Source organism: Zootoca vivipara, chromosome 8 (genome assembly GCF_963506605.1).
Source record: "Zootoca vivipara chromosome 8, rZooViv1.1, whole genome shotgun sequence".
In the NCBI taxonomy this organism is placed as follows: domain Eukaryota; kingdom Metazoa; phylum Chordata; class Lepidosauria; order Squamata; family Lacertidae; genus Zootoca; species Zootoca vivipara.
This window is the reverse complement of record NC_083283.1, coordinates 51,154,132-51,177,435: the sequence shown is the minus strand read 5'-3', so window position 1 is coordinate 51,177,435 and position 23,304 is coordinate 51,154,132. Positions and strand designations below refer to the sequence as shown.

Sequence of the window (23,304 nt, the reverse complement as noted above, 5' to 3'; positions counted from 1 at the left end):
TTAGTTGTGCTTACTTCCAAACAAGGGTGCCAGAATAGGAGCAATATATCCAGCAATAGAAAAGGGGACCAAATTTATCTTAGATGCTACAGCAGAATTAATCTGACTCAGTCAGAATTACCACAACCTGGTTCTGACCTAAAGAAGATTGAAACATCCTGCTTCAAATGTATTTGTAGACAAGTAAGTAAGCAAGCCGAACAACATTTCTTATTGTGTATTATATGTAGGGCTGAGCCAGAAGGGAGTCTCTCTCTCTCTCTCTCTCTCTCTCTCTCTCACACACACACACACACACACACACACACACAACTTTGCTAGAAGTGGAAGAAGTAATACACTTTCATCATTTGTTCAGGATAAATAAATAAAGTCTCATTTTTGATCCCTGATAGTTTGTGATCCCTGATTGTTTAGGATTGTGCAAATGATTTGTACAGTGAGCATTGCTTAAATGACCTTCATTTGCCCTTGGGGATGTCAGACAATAACCCAAAATGGTTGGCTGCCTAGTATTTTGGCATTCAATACATGATCCCAGATGGCTTGGATTACTTGCAATGGAATGAAATGGGGGAGGGGGGGAAGAAGATATGGGCAGCAAATAAGCTGCAAAGTGGAATGCTGAGGTGAATGTTTTGATTAGCCAATAAAAAAGGAACACAGATTATGTGGGGCATTGGTCCTCAAACCATGACTTTCAAGCTGAGAACGAAACACGAGGGACATCTGGAAACTTCAATTAGTTCAGAGTGCAAAACAAGAACATTTTTAGGAGCATCTGCTTTGCATTGCTTGTGCCATCTTGATCCTATTGCATTGTTGTTGTTGTTGTTGTTGTTGTTGTTGTTGTTGTTACCAGTCACATTTTCTAACTATTTGATTTCAGGGCCAATTTAAGCATTATGTTATTGCTCTTTAAAGCCCCCAATGGTTTGTAAGCCATTTGCGTGCCCAGGCAGAGACCCCCTGACCCCATGCGACACCCGGGTGGAATAATGACTCATGACAATGTGTTATGGGATTAAAATTGGCCACAATGTAGGAAGACCTTGGCTTAGGCATTGGGCGTTTATCCCTCCCAGTCCCCGTCCAGGCATCTGGGGCACATCAGGGTTAACCAATCTGTCTGGGGACTGGGCTGGCTTTGGAAGACATATGTTTAAGCAGAGAACCTGCACCCCACTTCACTGCAACACAGGGGAGTATACTGGCAACCTTTCAGCGTATGGCCAGTGACTCCCCTCAACACAACCCTTTAACAGGGAACCCTGGGACCGCCGCCGCAGGGGGAAAGGTGTGTGTCACCGCTTCAACCCCCACCCCATTTAGGGAAGATAGACTAAAGGATTCTGGCCAAGGCCTAAAATGGCCAAAGTTGTGACGTTTTGCTACGGGGAAGGCGAAACCTGCCAATGCAGGGGAAATTCCTTCCCGGTCCTTTAACAGCAACCATTGTAGACTGCAGCAGCACCCGCATACCTATAAAGAAGAAGTCAACCTGCAATAAAAGGTCTAAACGAAGGGAGGATAGGGCGGGTGAAGCTCTGGAGCTGACTGAGAGCTCCCAGGTAGGCTCCACCCCCTTTTTTGCTTAACCCTTAGTTGGTCTGCTCCCCGGCTCCACCTCCCAAGTTGAACTGAGGTTTGCGACTTGGGGAGGTGGTCCAGGAGTGCTCTGCCAGGAGTCACATAGGATCAGGGGTACTGCGCCCGGGCACACAAAGGGCGCCCTCTGTTTGATGTGGAGAGCGGTCATTATTGGAAGAACTGCTTACATCCATATGTACCTGACTGAACTTGTTCATCACCATATGTTGCCAGTTTACTAGTGAAAGTGATTCAGTTCGTAAGTAACATGGATCAAGTCTTCTTCATGGTGGCTCTGTTTTGCCAGAGTGCCCTCCACTCTCTCCATTGCCTTCTATGGTTTTCGTAAAGACTTTTAAAAAAATTCAGTTTGCATTGGGATGATTTTGTAACTGTTGGATCTAATAACTGGTTTATCTGCTGCCGTATTTTAATCATTGTTACTGCTATTTCAGATCTTGAACTTTTATGTACAGTATTGTATTTTTTAAAACCCAGCTTGAAAACAGTATTCAGTGTTCACACACCCTTGAAGAGCATGGCATCCAATGGTTTTTTATTTCTTTATTTATAAAAGCATTTATATATTACCCTCTCAAAAATATCAGGGTGGTGCATATCAGTACACAAATCTTAAAAAAAACACCTTCAGAAGTAGTACAGAAAAATCATTAAAATGAGTGGCTACTCAATAATTCTTTTAATAACCAACACAACAAGAAAATAATAATAACAATAATACTGTAGTAGTATCTCCCTGCTATGGACATTACTGTTGCTTTGCATGAAGGAAGAATAATATTTTTTGCTGAGGGTGAGGTACTGTGTTTACTTGTATGTCTCTGAAATAATACTGTCCTCTCCAATACATATTTATTCTGGCACAAATACCTGCAATTTGAGTATCATCTGCGAATTGACTTTGATGCACCAATTTACTTGACCATTTACTTATTAGCTCGTAAAGTGGATGAATGTGTATTTTGCACTTTGAAACAGAGATAGCAAGGCAATACATATTTACCCAGCACTTAGCATAAAATAAAATAGTCAGCAATTAGAGTCAAAGTGAAAGCTACTTACTTGACATTAGTTCTCTATAAAAGAGAGATAATGCTGCAAATGCCAGGAAGAATAACAGCTTGAATATAATTCAAATTAGGTTTTTTTAAATATAAAACTAGGGAGGCATTCTGTAGAAATTTAAACAATATTGATAATCTATATGTAGTGGATCAAGAAAAAAAAGAAACTTTAAGTGAAAAGTGTTGGAAAACGTCAGCAGAGACCAGTTTTTGTTTTTTGTTTTACATGCACTTCTAGACCATGACAAATTTCATCCCTAATTGTGAAATTAGTTCCTGGGGATGCTTATTAAACCTTTCATGCTACCTTGTAGGGGCAATTTTGTAGTTAAGTGCTTAGATTTCTCAAATATAACTCGTAATCAGAGTAAGCCACCTATTGAAGTCCATTAACATGGCTAACTTGGTCCATTAATTCAATGGGTCTTTTCTTAGTAAAACTTAATTGGTAACCATCCTGCTTGGCAGGGGGTGTTTCGTGCTTGGCAGGGGGTTGGACTAGATGGCCCTTGTGGTCCCTTCCAACTCTATGATTATATGATTCTACCTGCTTCTGGAATACCTGAATATCTCCCTATATCAGCCCACCTGTGCTTTACGATCAATGGAGGGGAATCTTTGCATTCCACTGATAGGGGTGGTTTGTTGTGTGGTGTGGTGTGGTGTTTTTGTGTGCATTTTGTTTGTGTTTTAACCTAAAGTATATATTCTGTACACATTTTTTGTATGTTCTTTGAGCTGTGAAGTATAATGCAAAATTTGAAGTGCAAGAAAACTGCAGTTTGAGCCTGAGATGTGAATCAGGTAAAAATCTTCAAGTCAAATGAAATCCTTGAACATCACTAACCATCCTTGGAAAGAAAAATGAAGTGTGTTTGAAGCTCCCATGTAATACTAATGAAAAGGAGACAGCTCAGATGAACATGGCTTTTTCCAATGAAAATCAGCCACTGACAAATAAGCAAAACAGACCCTGGGAGAGACAGAAGGAATAAGAGGTCAAAGCTTGACCATGCAAGGATGAAGACAAGGATGAAGACAAGGGGCGCCTGCACCACACATGCCCACAGCATCTCCCCTGCAATTTTTGCCTTCCAATGAGATGGCATAATGCCTAAGAAGGCTTCAAGTTCCTGTTGCAGTAGCGCACAGCTTCTCTTCCCAGTTTGGAAATTCATTTTGTGTGGTAGCTACTGATTTTATCTTTACCTTTGGCTCCAGTGCTGAGAAAGAAAGTGGGAAATGAAAGGTGGGGAAGTGAGAGGATCACCCACTGAAAAATGTATGTGTAAGGCTGGAGAATGATTTTTCTCTCAATACCCACAAAGTTTATATATATTCTTTTCTCCTTCCCTTCCAACTGGTAGAGAAGGTTAGTAGTGTTAAGGATGGAATGGGGAAGAAATTGGATTACTCATTTGAAGTGAAGGCCAGATTAGCTACAAGTTGTGATGGGAAAGAGATTCAATTGAGTTTGCATTTTAACACAGACATACCTGGCACCACCTTCCCAGGTAGGGTGCCAGGGGTCTCCGCCTACCCCAGCCTAGTGTCCAGTTCTGCCTGGGGAGGTGTTGCCAAGGGATGGCCAGGTAAGGGGAGGGACTTTCTAGCTCACTCAATAGAATTTGAATCTGACCTCCAAGCACCAGTTGGTTCCAAGAGCTTTTCCCACCCTCCACACCCTCATTCAAGTTTCTTTTGCAGGTTAACCTTTTCCCACAGGTACACAGGCGCTGCTACATCAAGTTCGCTGTTGAAGGGCTGGAAATGAATTTTCCTGCATTGGCAGGTTTTGCTTTTCCCATAGCAATATGTCACAACTTGGTGGTGTCAGGCCTTGGGTGGAATTCTTTGGTGATTTCCTAGAGGGAGGGGCGTGAGGCGTCTTTATTCCGCTCAGGGGGTCACTCGGGGGTTTGGGGGACTCCGCCTGTCTGCGCAAATGTGTGCAGACATACATATATAATGTGCACAAAGTAGCATATATTTCTGGAAAATATATACTGCATGCTAAAATGTTCATATTAGAAATGCACACTAAAATGCTGGCTTTTTTTTAATGAAGACTCCTTTAAAAAAAGAAATACATTGTGCCTGGCTGCATAAATGTGGCAGCCTGATCCCAAGACTGGAAAAATATGAAACTGAAAGAAACTGTGGTTGCCCATTTTCTCTATCCCTTGCCACAATAATTTCAAGGCCCTCTGGTTGTATCAGGCAGACTTCAAGCTGTAAAGATTCAGTTTGCTTTCAAGGTTTTTAGGAGGCAGAGCTGCTTTCCACTCAAAGGCTGACCCAAGGCACCTTGCTGCTGCCTTAGGTTGAGCATTAAAGTCCTCATCCCCGAGTCAAGATGCGGAATACCCAAGGCCAGTCAACTTACGCTGAAAGCTCCCCACCCTCTATGGCAGTACAAATATAATCATGATAAAGGCTGTAACCAACAATTTGTTCCCCATTCATGACATTCAATGCAGCTGCCTGAAGCAGTTGCTTCACTATGTCTAATGCTAGGGCTGACCCTTCTCTAAAGCCTGGATTTTTACTCAAACCAATTTCCTTTTTAAACAATGACCAGGCAAGTTCCCCAGTTAGTAGTCTTCCCCAATGACTTGTAGATTATTACAGTTTTCAGATTAATGAGCCTTGATATAACACAATTCTTGGCAATTAGATTTCAGCACAATCAATAAACCAACCAATGCAAGCTTTCTGAAGCAATATCCAAAACCTTTGTTTTAACATAAAGCATGAAGTCATATTAGACCCTGATCCAGAAACAATTAGTGCACTGTTTTCATTTTTTTAAAAAAAAGGAGATGATGGTTTAACTAGTGAACTACCGTCTATCAGGTAGTTTTGGACCAAAGTAGAAATGATGTCGGAGATCATTGTTTTAAATTTGCACTCCTCTGGCTCTTGTGAGACAATTCTCTAACCAAATAAATATGTACAAAAATGCATATATTCAGGGGAAATTATTCACAAAACCCCATATATTACAGAAAATAATATACCATGCATGTTAGAGGAAATTGCTTGTAAAAATGTATTTGCCAGGCAAAATTGCTTACAGAAATGTGCACAGGAAAAAATTGCATTGAAATGCTGGTGAATTTTCAAGAGGATTTTTTAAAAATGCAAACTGATGCAGAAAAATTGAGTCTTGAAAAATGAGAAACTGGGTGGGGTGGATGACACTGACAGATGCTCCATTCTTAAACCACATCCACTATTGTTTCTGAAGGGGAAGAGGGAGCAAGGGGAGTTTGCCTACCCAACCTGTCCATGAGTATTCTGCCAGCATAGAGTTGTATCTAAGGCACAGGAGCTGCTGCTGCTGCTTGAAGAGGCAGCTGACAACTTGTGGTAGTCAGAGGACCTGCTGTTGCAATCCTGTTATGATTAGATCAGTAACTCAGGGTGTCATAGGTGTAATGTGCAACAGTTTGTTTTTATGTCAGGTTGATGCAGAAGTTTGCATCTCATCCTAAGGACTAAAGCAGCAGATGATAGAATCAGGCCGTTATCGATGAAAATAAACATTTAAAAAGCATTTATTAAAAAAAACCTCTATTAGCCCATCATTGCATTGAACTATGGTTGTGCCATAATCACAAAGTAATTTCTGTGGCTGTCTGTTGGCTTCTCTGACCCTGTACTTGGCAAGGCTGGGTTTTTAAGCCCCAATTAGCCATTAAACAGCATTTTAGAAGACTTACCCTCTTAATGAAAGAAATGAACTGGTAGTGCATTGAAATGGCAAGATAATGTGGAGCTGAAATAGCAAGATAAAGAATGTTGTCCCTGATAATGTACGATTTGCCCAATAGTATCAACCGATAATGGTAACAAATATTGACTCTTAGCAAGCAGAACAACTGTTCATTATAACAACTGCAACATGGCTTGTTTATTTGAGGTGATGGAATCAATGATTTCTGAATGCAAAGATGCTAATTTTGACTCTGTTCTCCTGCAAATGACAATCTGGTTCAATAGGTTTGGAAATTTGGGCTATTTTGTTTCTTTGAAAACACAACCAAGTGTTCCCATAATCAATCTGTTACTATCTCAAAGAATCAACAATTCAGCACATGAACTTGTCACAATCTTGCGGTCACGGCAACTATAATACATCACTTGAGTGATGCCTATGATGTTTGTGGGCTGGAAGGAAATAGGTTTTTGTATTGAAGGATGTGTTCAAATATAGAATGATATACTTTTCACCTTGAAGAACAAAGGAAGGGCAAAATACTTTATACATTATTCTTTTTTTTTCCTTATGGAAACTTTATTTAACCTTTGCATTTTCAATTCCAGAAGCCATTTGCATTAGCCCACGACTTTAGTGCTTATCTCCTCCCAATCAATACAAAATCAAGTGGCATAATTGTAGGACATTAGAAAATCAACAAGCTCAACAGGCTTGTGTTAAGTGATGTGTATTTGCTGCTGCAGCTAATACATTTCCTGCCCTTCAGAGACAAGGCAGGGGGATTTCGACCTTACTAATTGAATGGAATGTCTTGCACGCAATTTTGTTGCATTGCTTTCAAAGGCAGCCAATAATATTTGGTGCTGAGCATATTGTTTGCCATTGTTTGCTTTCAGGTTATTCAGACCATCAGTGCAGTGGACAAAGACCATTCTGTGGAGGATCATCATTTCTTCTACTATTTGAATGAGGAGGCCACAAACAGCTCTGGTTTTGCAGTCAAAGATAATCAAAGTAGGTATTGTGGGCACAGCCTTTGAAATATTTCTGTAAAGAATGAATGCTCAATTTGCCACTTTAATTATGAAACTATCACTAGACCTGTTCAGACATTCACCTTCATGTGTTCTCAGAAAATGTGGAGGGAGGAACTGGTTGTGCATATCCTGTTTGTGCTCCCTGCAGTCTTAGATCTTGAATCTAAAGATGGAATTTCCATGTGTTCATTTGAAAGAACTTAGAAAGCTATTAGTATCCTCTATGCAGCTGGAATCCCTGAGCAATTGTGGTTCCTTTTCACACAGAAAATTCTAAACATGTTCAGCTGAATGTGCAAAGTTTCTCCATGCTGACCTTCCCACTCAGTGCACTATAATCGAGGGTGGAGATTTTTTTCACATGTGGACACTGGGGGTGGGGGCAGTGCATGTTGTCCTCTCTCCATATGTTCTGAGAACTCTTGAAAGCTAACATCTGAGCAAGTCTACTGTTTATCCAGTTAATAGTACAAATTGCAGTGCATATCTGAAAACCACTGTGGGCCACACAATGGCTTAATTTGCAGGATTTAGAATGCCAAGCTCGACTCATAGCTCAGCTATGAACATCTGTTGATGATGTCATTCTCTCTTATTACCTCACAGGAATATGAATGAGATTAACTTGCTGTCTGTAAATTTATTCTCGATATGGCCAGATAGTTATCAATATCCAATGAATACATCCCACATACATAATTATCAGGCTTTTATCCTAGCGTTTAGAACCTGGACTGGTGTCTTCATCTAAAATAAATCTGCAGCATACTCTCACAGTTAATCATTTCAAAGTTGCCAGGAACAGTCCCTTTCCATCATCCTGGTTTGGGTTTTAAAAGGTAAAGGGATCCCTGACCACTAGGTCCAGTAGCGGACGACTCTGGGGTTGCGGCGCTCATCTCGCTTTACTGGCTGAGGGAGCCGGTGTACAGCTTCCGGGTCATGTGGCCAGCATGACTAAGCCGCTTCTGATGAACCAGAGCAGCGCACACAAATGCCGTTTACCTTCCTGCCTATTTATCTACTTGCATTTCATGCTTTTGAACTGCAAGTTTGGCGGGAGCTGAGACTGAGCAACGGGAGCTCACCCCGTCGTGGGAATTCGAACCGCTGACCTTCTGATTGGCAAGCCCTAGGCTCTGTGGTTTAACCCAAAGTGCCACCCACGTCCCACCGGGTTTTGGTTTTACACCTGGATAATCAAGTGGTGTCTATGGTTTGCTGTCCCTTTGGTCAGCTGAGGCTGCTGCACCAACAGTGCACATACCTTAGGAAATTAAACCTCGTCTTGGTAACACATGCCTTAGTTGCATCTAGGTTATGCACTCCACATAGTACTACCTCTGTAGCTGATGGTGAATACTAGCAAATCGGGTCACTTTGCACAAATATATCTGCACTATGTACCAATTTGCTCACAGGTGCACTTCATAGAGGTGGTGTTTACCGTTAAAGTCCTAAATAGCTTAGGCCCAAGACAATTTAGGGAGCATCTCCTCCCTTATTATCCTGCCCACTTCATTTGATTAGAAAAAGTGTTTCCTATGGTCAAGGCATAGTCGATGAGGATACGGGATACAGCCTTCTCCAGACTGGTCCCATAATATGGAAAACCAATGAAGTGTAGTGAAATACTGTCCCACCCCACACTTGCTGCTTTTTGCAAGGCATCAAAGACGGTTTTGTTCTAGCAGTCTTTTGAAATAGGCAACACTTTTATTATTTATTTTTATTTATTTATTTTTAAAAATGATGACACTGTATCTTTGGGTTTTTTATGAAATTTTAATTTTTATATGTTACAAACTGTCCTGAGAAGAATTGTGCATAAACATACTAAAAACAACACCCACATATACATACATTAAAATGAATAAGGATGTTTGTTATCATTGGCCATTTCATTTGTTGAATAGAATAGCTATAGAGCAGGCATCCCCAAACTTCAGCCCTCCGGATGTTTTGGACTACAATTCCCATCTTCCCTGACCACTGGTCCTGTTAGCTAGGGATCATGGGAGTTGTAGGTCAAAACATCTGGAGGGCTGCAGTTTGGGGATGCCTGCTATAGAGTGATGGAGCCATTTCCTCTTTTAAAATGTATTTTTACTGAGCTTTTATAAAACACACTACCAAAGACAGCATACTCAACAGTCAGGCACACATTCCACAAGACAGAAATCTTAAATACTTGTCATCAGGCCAGGAAAAGATTGCTTTAAGAATTCCGCTATGTCTGCTGTTTTTGAAACCCTTATTAGGCAGTGATCTCATGATGTCATCCCCTCCCCAATTTAGCTATTTATAATTTAGCTGCAGCTAATAAGCAAAAATTAAACTGGCATGCTTCGCTTTTATCTAATTATAAGAATGCAAATAAAATAACTCATAAATCAAATAAAATATTCTATTTAAGGTGCAGGAAGTTGATTAGTTATTGCTTCCAAGATTTTTCACTTCCTGAATTCCTCCACCAAATGTGGAAGAAATTAGGTTTGTATTTATGGCATATCTATCATTTATCTTCTGACAAATTAATTACACCTCTTTCCCGTAGTTTAATGATAAGATGTAGTGCTGTTTTTGCTGAATGGGACATACCGGTAGATCCCTACAAGCATTTCTACTATCATATTCGGTCTCCTCTTTTTCTTACTGTGTAGCTTGAGAACATTATCAGAGTTCTGCTGGATCAGAGCAAAGGCACATCCAGTCAAACATTCTGCTCGCAGGTGGCAACTATATGCCTATAGGAAGCCTGAAAGCAGGACCTGAGTAAAGTAGTGTTCTTCTCACTTGTGATTCCTAGGAACTGATACTCAGAGGCATATTGCCTCAAACAGTGGAGACAGAACACAGCCAACATGGCTGGTAACCATTGATAGCCTCCAACTCTACGAATTTGTCTACAGTTCTTTTAAAGCAATCCAAGTTGGTGGCTATCACTACCTTTTGGAGGAGCTAATGCAATGGTTTAACTATGCATTATATAAAGGAGTACTTTCTTTTGTCTGTCTTGAATCTTCCAACATTCAGCTTCAATGGGTGACCCTGAGTTCTACGAGAAGGAGAAAACCTCCTCTCTGCCTGCTCTCCACACCATTACCTTAAGCCAGGCATCCCCAAACTGCAGCCCTCCAGATGTTTTGGGACTACAACCCCCACCACCCCTAGCTAACAGGACCAGTGGTCAGGGATGATGGGAATTGTAGTCCAAAACATCTGGAGGGCCGAAGTTTGGGGATGCCTGCCTTAAGCCTTCCATACCCTGCTTGATCTTACCCTCTGCAAGTCTCCTATCAAGGGTGGATACATTTGCCCCAACCCAGGGACAGAATATTTTGTCCCTAATAACATTTGTGTTTACCGTAATTCTTGCCAGCTGTAGTCACCTAAGTCTGTGTAATCTCATGGATGTAAAGGACTACAGCCAGAGGCATATAGAAATTGTAAGTCCTGCCAGAGTCACTTACATCACTGTTCCTGGTGTAAAAAAAACAAAACAAAAAAACTTATGCAGCACTTACTCAAATAATCAACTATCTGGGCAGTTGTAGCAGATTGTTAGGAATTGTTGACTTCTGATGGGGGGGAGACGACTAAGGACTAAACCAAAGGTGATGCTGAATTTCATGAGGTTTCTCCCCAAGGGTCCTTCCTTGCAGCAAAAAAAAAAGCTGCATTCTGACTTAGAAAGCCTATAGAGAAGTAGCAAGGCAGATTGCAGCCTCTTCTACAGCAATATAGTCCAGGGCACTGGGAGACTGCACACAGTTCATTAGCAACATCTTTAGCTTGGTTCTGGTGGGGTTGGTGGGAATGGTAGGATTGCTTGTAGAAAGTAAGGATAGTATGAAGAGAGGGAGGAGATGTTCCTCATCTCATCGTACTAAGAGTCAACCAATAGAATTGATTCAAAAGCAATGAAATGTGCAGAATCAATGGTGAAATGAGGCACTATGGCTACTAGCTTTGACAGCATTGCAAAAGGAGAAGGATAAGGATAAGGTGAGCAGTAGCTGTTAGCCAGGACAAGTGGGCTCTATAACAAAATGTTGCAGAGTGGAGCACTCCTGTTCTATAAAGGTCAGCCTTGCCCAACCCAGTGTTCTCCACATGTTTTGGACTACAATTTCCATCATGCCCAGCCAGCATAGCCAATAGTAAGGAATGACGGGGATTGTAATCAAACAACGCCTGGAGGGCACATGGTTGGGGAGGCTGATGTAGATGATATTTAAGTAGAACTTCCAAGTTCAGGGACAGTAAATCACTGAGGGTGGCCTATTGCCATCATGCACTTCTTGATTGATCCTGATACATATGGACTGGCTACTGTTGAAAACAGGAAGCTGGATTTGGTGGTAGGATACTACGGTAAATTCCTTCTCTCTTGTGCAGAGCACCGCTGGCAGATTCTTATTCCAGCAGCTCTTTCACAGATCTGCAGATATAGTGCTCTGAAATAATAATAATAAAAAACCTCAGAACAAAATCTCAAAAGCCAATTTTATCTCTTAATAATTGCTTTCTAAATATGGCAGATTGTAGGAGTAATAACTTTCCCATTATCTCTTAAACTGCCAAACACTGGTAGTATTAGAAAAGGGAAGAGCATGCAAGGGAGAGAGCAGGTTTTTAAAATGAAGTGAAGATTTAATATTAATAAAAGCTTCTACTTTGTATTTAGTTCTGCTAAAACACAGTTAAAGACAAAGGCACAGTTCACAATTATTTAACTTTGTTTCTTGTTCCCCCATTACACTGTTTTCATCGATAGGCAGATGACATCATATGAATGACTTTTCTGTGCTGCGATGTTATGCAGCATTTGTATTGATCCCTTAGGCTGAGAAAGAATCGTAAAGGGGGGACACCAATCGAAACTAATCTGAGGGGAAAACCTAAGTTCAACAGCTGATGAAATTGCAGGAAAGGAGACCACTTAAAGGCAGCCTTCTGAGACTTAGAAGAAGAGCTATTTCAAATTCAACTAAAGTATACATTGCTCATATTGACTTTGCTAATTATTTGAATGTTCTGGCTAGGTGAATAAATCAATACAGCTAACTTTTGGAAAGTTCACTGTATTCTGAATAAGAAATTGCTTGGTTCAGACTCTGCCTGGCCCACAAAATATGTGGCCTTAGACTAACCACTGCCTCTCAGCCTCACACCACCCACGTGCATAGAATACGAGCCTACCTTATTGAGTTAGTACTGCAAGGGTTGCTGAGATTTTGTAGGGATGATGATGATGATAGCGGTGCATCTGAATTATTCAGATTTTAGCCAATGTGCATCATAATCCTAAACACACTTATGAGGAGGCAAGCTCTACTGATCTCAGTGGGACTAAGTTGTCCCCTTAGCATCATGATTTCCAACTTTGCCTCTTTATCTGCACAAAATATGGCACAGTGTTTCTCATAAATAAGATATTCTAACTGAACGTGAATTGTTGGACTTGGAGACCCATAAGCAGTGTCATAAAACAAAATCATCTTTTTGTTCTTGTTTTTTAAGACAATACAGCTAGAATTATCACCACACGAGGTGGATTTCATCGTCGAGAACAGTTTATTTTTACCTTACCAATCCTAATTGCTGACAACGGAAGTCCACCCCTCACCGGCACAAACACTTTGACCGTCACTGTGTGCGACTGTGACCACGAACCTAGTCTCCAGTCATGCAGATATGGAGCAATGCTCTTCTCAATGGGCATCAGTGTACAAGCTTTAGTTGCTGTTGTAGCTTGCCTACTAATAATATTAGGTAAGAAAAACAATACTTTGTTCATTTCATATTACGTCATCTTGGCCATAACATTTCATATTATGTCTTCTTGGTTTTGTTGATTTGTTTGAATCGATGGACTACACCCATTTTTTTAGACAGAGGACCATACAGTGATACCTCAGGTTTTGAATGTCTCCATTGATGAACATTTCAGTTTTTGAACGCTGTAAACGTGGAAGTAAATGCTTCAGTTTTCAAACATGCCTCAAAAGTCGAGCATGCCATGCAGCTTCCGCTGAGTTCAAGATCCTGAGGCCCAGCTGTCGGCTATAGAATTTTCAGTTTTCAAATGTTTCAGAACTCAAATGTTCTTTTGGAACAGATTATGTTCCAAAACTGAGGTACCCCTGTATTCACTTCTGGGCAATCTCCTTAGAGCAAGATGCCAGTGGTTGACAAGGCCAGGGGCAACATAGCACAGAGGAATGAATGTAACTTTTATTGTTGTATAGTAGGCTAGTTTCTACACACATCACAGAAAAACATCCTCACTATCCTTGTCCAGACAAGGAAGAGACATGGTTAGAGTTAAAGAATGCATTATAGGTAGACAAAAACAGCTGGTGTACAAAGTAGCACCAGTGAGGGTGGGGCCTGATGAGATAACCCATAGCCTGGGGAGAGTTCCAAGGTCCAGATAAAGGTGCCTGAAGGACTACACTTGACTCCCAGCCCTGAGTTTCTCCAACCCTAATTTTCAACACCTTCATGGTGATCATATCCTGGACACAATCTGTGCTTTTGTATCTGTGATAGTACTCACTGGCACAGGGGGCCACCATCTCTTTCCTTTGCTACCAATGACAACGATTTTGTGCTGGTGCTTATAGCACTTTTATCAAGATATGAGTACCTCATTTCTTTTAACTAAAAAGCACCAGACACAAAACCCCATTTACTCATAGACCCCATTTATCTATCCCAGTTCCATGCACATATATGTGATCATAATACTACCATGCTCATGATTCACGCTCTTCCTATCTCACCCATGAAAGAGTCTATAAAATTAGTCACATTGTAGTAGCATCAAGATTAATAAAAATTGTGTGTGTGTGTGTGTGTGTGTGTGTGTGTGTGTGTGAATTTCTCAAGTATTTCATCAGCACCACACTTTTATTTGTTTGCTTGGCAGTTTTTATTCTAGCAATTGTGGCCTTGAAGCAGCAGACAAAGCAATCTCTATTTCAAAAGAAAGGAGGAGAAGCATTCAGAGAAAACATTGTGAAGTATGACGACGAAGGCGGCGGGGAGCAGGACACGGAAGCTTTTGATATTTCGGCCCTGAGGAACCAAACTGTCCTCAGAGAACACAAACCTCGAAGAAATATCACAACACAGATCCAGAGCCTTTACAGGCAATCTCTGCAGGTTGGCCCCGAGAGTGCTGTTTTCCGGGAATTCATTACAATGAAGTTAGAAGAAGCCAACTCTGATCCCGATGTTCCCCCTTATGATTCCCTTCAGATATATGCTTTTGAAGGCACTGGCTCAATAGCTGGATCTCTTAGCTCTCTGGGATCAAGTTCTTCTGAACAGGATGAAAGTTATGACTATGTTCCTGAACTGGGATCCCGCTTCAAGCATTTAAGAAGCAGCCGGGGCTCTGCAAAGAGGGCAAAGCCATAGGCCACGGGTGTCAAACACAAGGCCTGGGGGCCAAATCTGGCCCGCCAGACCTCGTCATGTGGCCCGCCGAGCGCCCCAGCCAGCGGGACCCAGCAGCGGGACCTTGCTGCTGAAGCGCCGCGCCGACAAAGCGCCAACAAACAGCTGGGGCCGGGGGGGGGGTAGAAAGGCGGCCGGGGCAGTGCTGCACGGAAAGTCCCGAGCCTCCGTGACGCAGTAGTGTTCTGTAGCACTTTGAATCCTCCTCCTCCTGCCACGGCTCGGCACCTGGAAACAGCTGCTGCTGCTCCTGCTGCTGCTGAAGCACAGACAAAGCACCCAGCAGCGCCGCGTGGAGGAGGAGGAGGAGGATTCAAAGTGCTACAGAGCACTGCTGCGTTCGAGAGGCTCGGGACTCTCCGCACGGCGCTGCCGGGCACCGACCCGGCAAGCCTCCTCCTCCTCCTCCTCCTCCTCCTCTTGCCTCACCTCCTCCTCCTCCTGCCACGGCTCAGCCTCACGAACGTGCAACTCTGAGGGTTTACGCATTTCTCCTAAAACGGTGCCTCACGCTGCACGGGAAATGCTTTTTGCCCCTGGGTCCCTTCGCACTCTTTTCTGGCGCTGAGTCAAGGCGGCGAGCCCCCCTTCCCTTTCTTTCTTCCTCTCTCTCGTTCTTATTCTTTCTTTCCCTCTCCTTCCTTCCTTCTTTATCTCTGTCTTCTCTCCCTCTTTCTTTTTCTTTCCTTCTTTATTCCTTCTTTCCTACTCTTCTTTCTCTCACCTCTTTCCTTCCTCTCTCCCTCCTGCTCCCTCTTTTCTTTCTTTCTTTCTTCCTTACTTCCTTCCTTTATTCCTTCTGTCCTTCCCATCTTTCTTCCTCTCCCTCATTCTTATTCTTTCTTTCCCTCTACTTCCTTCCTTATTTCTCCCTTTCCGTCTTCCCTCCCTCTTTCTTTTTCTTTCCTTCTTTATTCCCTTCCTTATTTCCTACTCTTCTTTCTCTCCCCTCTTTCCTTCCTTCCTCTCTCCTTCCCACTCCCTCTTTTCTTCTTCCCTCCCTCCCCTCCCTTCCCCTCCCTCTCCCTCTCCTCAGAAACATAGGATGCTGCTTTATACTTCTGGCCCTTAAACCCTGGAACCAGGAGAGCAGCTCCAGTGAGTCAACCTCAGCCTGTCCCTTTGGTGAAGGGTGGTGGCTCACTGGCAGAACATCTGTCCTGCATGCAGAAGGACCCAGCATCTCCAGGTACTAGTAGATCTGCAAAGGTCCTGCATAAAACCCTAGCGAGCCTCCACCACCCAGTGCAGTTACCAAAAATCATTTTTCAATAAATTGTACAATAATTGTACATTTGAATATCTACTTGCCATTATTCTGACTATGTTTCTGCTTTCAGAGCTAGTTATTACTTATATTATTACAAAAAACAGTAAGAATTGAATGCAGTGACAATAATTTATGATAATAAAGAGTGGACACATAGTCCTACAGATACAACCGGCCCTTTGAGGGTGACCAAACTGCTGATGCGGCCCCCAATGAATTTGAGTTTGACACCCCTGCCATAGGCACTGCTAATTGTGACATTATGGGAAAGTCCAGCAGACATGACTGTGGCAATAGTTACAAAAGAAAGTGGGAAATATCAACACAGATGGCAAAGCCAAGCGGTTTTGAAATACAGCACAAGTCTTATTATTTAAATTGTATTTTTGGCATATGCTTGTTAGAAATATATTTGTGTACAGGCAGCATCATACAAAAATGATGCTAGAATAAAAGGCTATCCACCTTCCCTTCAAAAATGGAAGATTTTGAGATAAGCAAATTGTGTGGCAAGGCCCCCAAACCAGCCCCTCATTAGAATAAAATCCACACTGACACAAATTTCGGTTTAAGGTTATTGGGCAAAATTTTAGGCCACAACTTTATTGATTACAGAAATGTGAGTGGTATTGGCTTAAGCATTGGCAAAGGACTATATCGGACTCCTGCCCCCTTTGCAGGAAGTCAGTAAGGGTAAACCACCCAAAGAGGAAGCCACATCGGGGGGAACCTGCCTGTAGCTCCCCTCAGTATCCCCAGAGGCCTGACATGGCTCTAGCCCATCAAGCAGACTTCAGTCAGGATCCAGGCCCTGGATTCCTTTAATGGAATACCTTTGGTCAATGGAGAGGCAGGCGATGGCTGACCTCCCCTCCCCCACAAATCAATGAACCAATGCCTAACCACAAAACCTTACAAAGTTGTGACGATTGCTAAGAGGTAGGCAAAAACCAAGTGGCTAGTGCCAATCTGCCAAATGGAAAAATGCCTACCTGGCCCCCAGCCCAAGACAGGTGACCAATGAAAATCCAAAGCAAGGCCAGAGGACATCTAAAATAAAGGGCGGGTGGGCGGGTGTTCGGCAGCGTGAAGCAGGTGCCTGACATGCGTCACACTGCCACTTTTATATCCCCCCACAAAAGTGATTGGCTAAGCGATCGGGGTGCTACTCTGGCATGATGGCATTACTCCACCCATGCTGGGGGGGGGAGGAACTGGCCTGGGGGCCTGCCCGCAACCAGGGCCATCCTTAAAGATGATCCCACTTGTGAGTTGGTGCATCTGTCGCTTAGACACCATTTTCTGTGTACAGGGATATTGCATTCGAAAAAAACATCCTTGCTTAAAATGATCATCTCAGATTATCAGTATGATCTATTTTTTCTTCTTCAGAAAAAGACATTCAACATTATAAGTACAGAAAAACTTAGAAATATTCTTTCAATATTCTGTGCAGCTTAAGCTTTTCAACTATTTACAAAGTTCTGTTGGCTACAATTTAATAATCACAATCAAAAATGTATATGCATTTCATACAGTATGGAATTTTGTACAGTTTATAGTGAATACAGAAACACCTGAAATCTTGGAGAGAGAGGGGGAAAAAACCCAATGTGTTTCACTGCCAATTCTAGAATTATCTAGAGAAATTTGAAACTCAGTTGCGATAGTCATTTTATTTTTTCACATTTTCCTCTCTCTGAGCCTTTCACCTACATTTTCTCAGACAAATTAATAAGTGCACATAATTTGCGATTTGTCTTTGTTGTGGCTGTACATATACTTTAGACTCTCAGCAAAAGTATTTATTTTGAAATATGAAATTGAAATAAATCTAATTTATCTGTGTTAAAACATAGATCTCTGTAACAGCCGATATCTACCGTATTCATAATTAAGTGTGACTTCTTGTTAAACTCCTAATTAATTTTCTCACTGGCAGAACCTGAAAAAGTAAAAATATAGCAGGTTCAAGTGTGAATCAATATTCAACTTAACTATGGTAATCAAGCATGTTGCATAAAACAAAATACTATTCACATCTGGGCATTTTCCCTTTTTATTAAGAGCTTAAAAAATGACTGATTTCCCAGCACAGATTTATTATTTTTTTATTATGGAATATAAAATTAGCTGCAGCACTCAATTTTATTGTCACAGTATTAAGGATCTTTAAAATGCTAAGCTGGTGGACATAAAACTTTATGTATAACATTAGATAATAAGATAGTAAAACACTTTAATGTTAATCCAGCTCTTCAGAAAATGATCCCATTCCATTTCATCTTTCAGGAATAGAGTCAGTCTTCCAAATTAAATTCCCCTGCTGTATTTTTGTTTGCACAATCTACAGCCAGTATAAAATTGGCTCAGAACTATTATTCTCTGTCACTTTATCCATCTGGCTGATCAGCACAAAATGTAGTGATCTAAAAGCCATCAAATGCATTCAAATGGCATCCGGTGCACAGAGAGCCTTGCCTCTTATTTATTTACCATGTTTCTATTAGGTGTTTATTTTATGGCCTCCGCGTCGTGTAATCAATTGAAACATTTCAATACCCGAAAGCTGGCATTGTGATAAGGAAAACGAGTCCATCAGCTACTTTGTTTTTAAGAACAAAAACAAAAGAAATGCCAGACAGGAAATCTCAAATGAATTACCATTGAGGCAAAAATGGAGACGCAAAAAGCAAACGGAATTGCAAATACTAGTGTTTGTACTATTATACTTGCTTGTTAGACAGAAACCGAAACCTGAAGAGTATAGACTAAGTGGAAAGCTGCTGGTAAAGGGACAATTTGCCTGCCATCTTAACTATAGTGTATTAGAATTGGTAAGAGACAATATTGGTAATTTAATTCAATCTTTATTTAAAACAAAACAACCTGCACTTAAAGCGTCTCTGACAGTTTTGTACCCAGGCTTCCTCTGCAAATCCTCCACAGCCCCTTTCAGCCAATCTTGAGTTTCTTAGGGCCAAAATTAGTTGTTTTGTGACTGGACCTCACCAAGTAATGTTCTAGAACTTTCCTAAAGGCTGTGTAGGGTTTTGTTTTGTTTTTCTCTTTTGCAGGGGGTAGAGGATAATGAATATTCATGTGCAGGTGGAGACAGAGAGAGAGAGAGAGAGAGAGAGAGAGAGAGAGAGAGAGAGAGATCTTTCCACCCATATAATTTCTTCTCCTGAAAAGCATATGAAGGGAGCAAGAGAAATGAGCTTTTATGCATCCCTCTTTTTGACTAACAATGGTGTGAGGAAGTCATTTGGATAAGGAAAGTATTGAACTCCCCTTCCCCATACTGTAGTCCTGATCTAAATCCTTTTCTCAGTAGTTCCTATTTGAATAATAGAACGGCATAGGTCCAGTCATATGTCACCTCCGTCAGGGGTGAATAGCCTCTGACCCTCAGGTATGTCCAACTGGTCTGATGAAGAAAAAAAATCTCAACAACTTTGGCTCATCCTTCCTAAAAATAGCTCAGCAATTTTGATGAAGCCTCCCCCCCCCCAAAAAAGCTCAACAGCTATGAAGAATCCTCCCCCCAAAAAAGCTTAGGGAGTAGATCACAGTCTCTTGGAAGCTGGACGTGGCTGTTTGATTACAGCTTCCATGATAACTGACCGTCAGTCATGCTGGTTAGGGCTGATGGGAGTTGGAGTACAACAAAATCTGGATAGCCTCAGTTAGCCACCTCTGCTGTCCATAATAACTACTGCAGTCCCCAGACAGGACAGTTCACCAGCAACATTAGGTCAATTCACCCAGCCTGGAGATACCGGGACTAAAGAGGTAAGTTTAAGTATTGGGTAGCCACAAACTCAATCTTTTCCCCACAATGAAAGTTGCTTAAATGGTTTCAGGGATTTCTTACTCTCTCAGCCTAATCTACTTTATTTGGTTGTTATAATAATGAAATGAAATTACGTGTGTGCGTGCACACACACACACACACATATCCCTGGCTTGAGGACATTTTCTGTGCTGTCTTAGAAAGCCAGAATGTAGGACATAACGGCATGTGTACACCTTCTGCCTTTAGGGATCTGATGAAATATGAAATTCAGTGGATTTGATATTTGAAAGCACAGGCTATGCTGCTCTCCCTTTAGCTGGAGGATATAGAGTAACAGCACACAAACCCCCATATAACATGGTACTTTGAGTTTTCAGGGCATGCTTCCTCTTTTATGTGGAGGTGTCAAAGTAAAAGCAATGGACACTACAGTTTGAGAGTTTCCTCACTACACTTCGTTAAATTACTTTTATGTGGTGTAGCACCAAGGAGTTCCTGAAGTTTTACAGATCTCCTTAAAAGTGAAGAATGAAACTTCATCTCGGAGATACATAACTGGGAGTGAATGTGGCTATGAAAACTAAATATAGTTATTCCATGTGTTCATTGGCAGAGACACCCAGGGATACCTGTGAGCACAAATGATAATCACCCACATTCCTCTCTCTTAAGTAAAGGAGGCTTTTTTCTTCTTTCTTATAACAATGAGAGATCCATCTGTCTGTCGACACACCCCAAACCACTGTAAAAGTAAGACACAATTATTTCACTAAGAATATATCAGGTTACATTGTCATCCCACTTGATGTCCACATATTCAGTGAAATAGCTGAGACTGAGTGTATACAGTCTATATGTATGCATACAATCTAAATATTGAGGCCCTCCAGTTGATAAAAATCCAGCACGGTCAAAATTCCTGATCACATGTAGCCTCTGTACAATTACAGCTCTATGTGCATAGCTAACCCCTTTCAGACTAGGGAATGGATGAATAAATCTGCTTTCAATACATTTTCAATGCTTTTTCTGTGCCAATTGTGATTTATATAGATATAGATATATAAAAGTCCATATGAAAAAGTCCATATGAAAACATGTATTTTAATGATATGTTTTCTCAAAGAAAATTATTTCTAAATGTGTTTTATCAAAAACTGAATTAAAAAATGTGTATATACTAAGAGAGAGAGAGAGAGAAGAGAGAGAAACAGAGAAACAGAGAAACAGAGAAACTGTGATTGAAATGCAATGTTTGGGAAGGACAAAAGCCAGTGGATAACTAATTCAATTTTATACATTAATCCAGGTGGCTCGAATCAGCTCACTTGATATCAAAATTCACAAAGAATCCAGTTCCACAAACATTCCTATTTCAGATGTCCTATTAAACACTCATTTTCTAACACAAGCTCTAGTACTTCTGTTCTCATGAACTGCACTTGCTGGATGCACAATTAACAAACCAGTTGTTTGCCATTAATATTGAATTGCAGGGCAGTCTTGAGCAGGTTGGCCGCCCTGGCACTGAGGGGCGGAGATCACTCCGGCGCTCCCGCCCTCGCAGGGTGCAGCATGGTTTCCGTGCGTCTTTGCCGCGTGGCGCCCAGCCTACCGGCCCGGCGGCCTGGCGCACCGCGCCACCGGGGGTCTACCTAGAGCCGGCCCTGTTGAATTGGTTATGTTATTTAAAGGCAGTACAGCTCAATGTAGCCACAGAGACTAGGGCTGCATTCAGACATGGGGTTTATTGTGTTATTTTAACAGATACAAACTGTCCCAATTGCTAATGTTCCCTTTACACAGCAGCACCCATTGCATTATACAGCTGTGGCTCTTTGACTGTTATACCACCATCTGAACAAACACAAACCCCTGTGTTGCAAAATGTGACAATCTGCAAAAATGCAAATGCAACATGCTGGCTAATAACTGTTAGTAAATATATAATTGGTATGATGTCATTCAAAATATACGAACAAGCCACTTCAAAATAATATATATATTATACAACACATCTCACAAAATATACAAGCAACTGCAAGTTGTTATATGTATCAGAGTCAAACAAAGGTTCAAACAACCAATGAATAGCGAGGAACGCCAAACCTTCTCTCAAAGGAAGACAAAAATCTCACAAAAGTCTCAACAGGACAGTGCATCTGAAATAGTTCAACTGCTTCAGAATAAAGTCTTCATCAGCTAGAAATGGAATTGCTAGCAATGAATGACAGCAAAATTGAGCAACCTGTATGTAAGATATACAGTAGAACAAAATATATAAAGAGGTAATGGTAAAGGTAAAGGGACCCCTGACTATTAGGTCCAGTCGTGGATGACTGGGGTTGCGGCGCTCATCTTGCTTTACTGGCCGAGGGAGCCAGAGTACAGCTTCCGGGTCATGTGGCCAGCATGACTAAGCCGCTTCTGGTGAACCAGGGCAGTGCACAGAAATGGTGTTTACCTTCCCGCCAGAGCAGTACCTATTTATCTACTTGCATTGCTTGCTTTCGAATTGCTAGGTTGGCAGGAGGAGGACTGAACAATGGGAGCTCACTCCGTCACAGGGATTCAAACTGCCGACATTCTGATCGGCAAGCCCTAGGCTCTGTGGTTTAACCCACAGCGCCACCTGTATCCCTATATAAAGAGGTACATACCGAATAATTATCAATGAAATAAACATACTAGTGAAGATCATACTAGTGGATCACTGGATAATGTAGCTGAGACCTTTGTGAGACGATTACATATTTACTAACAGTTATTAGCCAGTGTGTTGTGTTTGCATTTTTGTAGATTGTTATGTCACCATGGCATGCTAAATTTCATCTGAGAAATGTTGGTATAGTTGTTGTTTAGTCATTTAGTCGTGTCCGACTCTTTGTGACCCCATGACCACAGCACGCCAGGCACTCCTGTCTTGCACTGCCTCCCGCAGTTTGGTCAAACTCATGTTCGTAGCCTCGAGAACACTGTCCAACCATCTTGTCCTCTGACGTCCCCTTCTCCAAGTGCCCTCAATCTTTCCCAACATCAGGGTCTTTTCCAAGGATTCTTCTCCTCTTTGGTATAGTAGGATGTCCCTATTTTTATTGGAGAAATGTTGGAAGGTGTGTAGCACAACAATTACCATCATCAGACGGTTGCTGTTCTCCTTCCCGCTCCAGACATGCACACTTCTGTTGCCCCATGATTCACTACATGCCAACAAGATGTAAGCACTTGGTGTTTGATAAATATAATGAAGCAGTTCTTGATAAATACAGAGTGGATCCTCAATAAGGTGGCAGCAGATGTCCCTCATTTTTCCTAAATTGTCTGCCTGA

At 41.7% G+C, this 23,304-nt stretch overlaps 1 protein-coding gene across 2 annotated transcripts in view; it reads left to right on the top strand.

Annotated features, from left to right (window-relative positions):
* The window catches only part of LOC118090306 (cadherin-19), a 68,335-nt gene extending 50,562 nt beyond the window's left edge, over positions 1-17,773 (top strand). For both annotated transcript variants that reach the window (XM_060277921.1, XM_060277922.1), the window contains exons 11-14: positions 7,296-7,413; positions 12,963-13,214; positions 14,374-14,867; positions 16,419-17,773. In XM_060277921.1, coding sequence (XP_060133904.1) covers positions 7,296-7,413; positions 12,963-13,214; positions 14,374-14,867 — 864 coding nt within the window. In that variant the 3' untranslated portion in view covers positions 16,419-17,773. The remainder of the gene's footprint in view (positions 1-7,295; positions 7,414-12,962; positions 13,215-14,373; positions 14,868-16,418) is intronic.
* Positions 17,774-23,304: the final 5,531 nt, after the last annotated feature.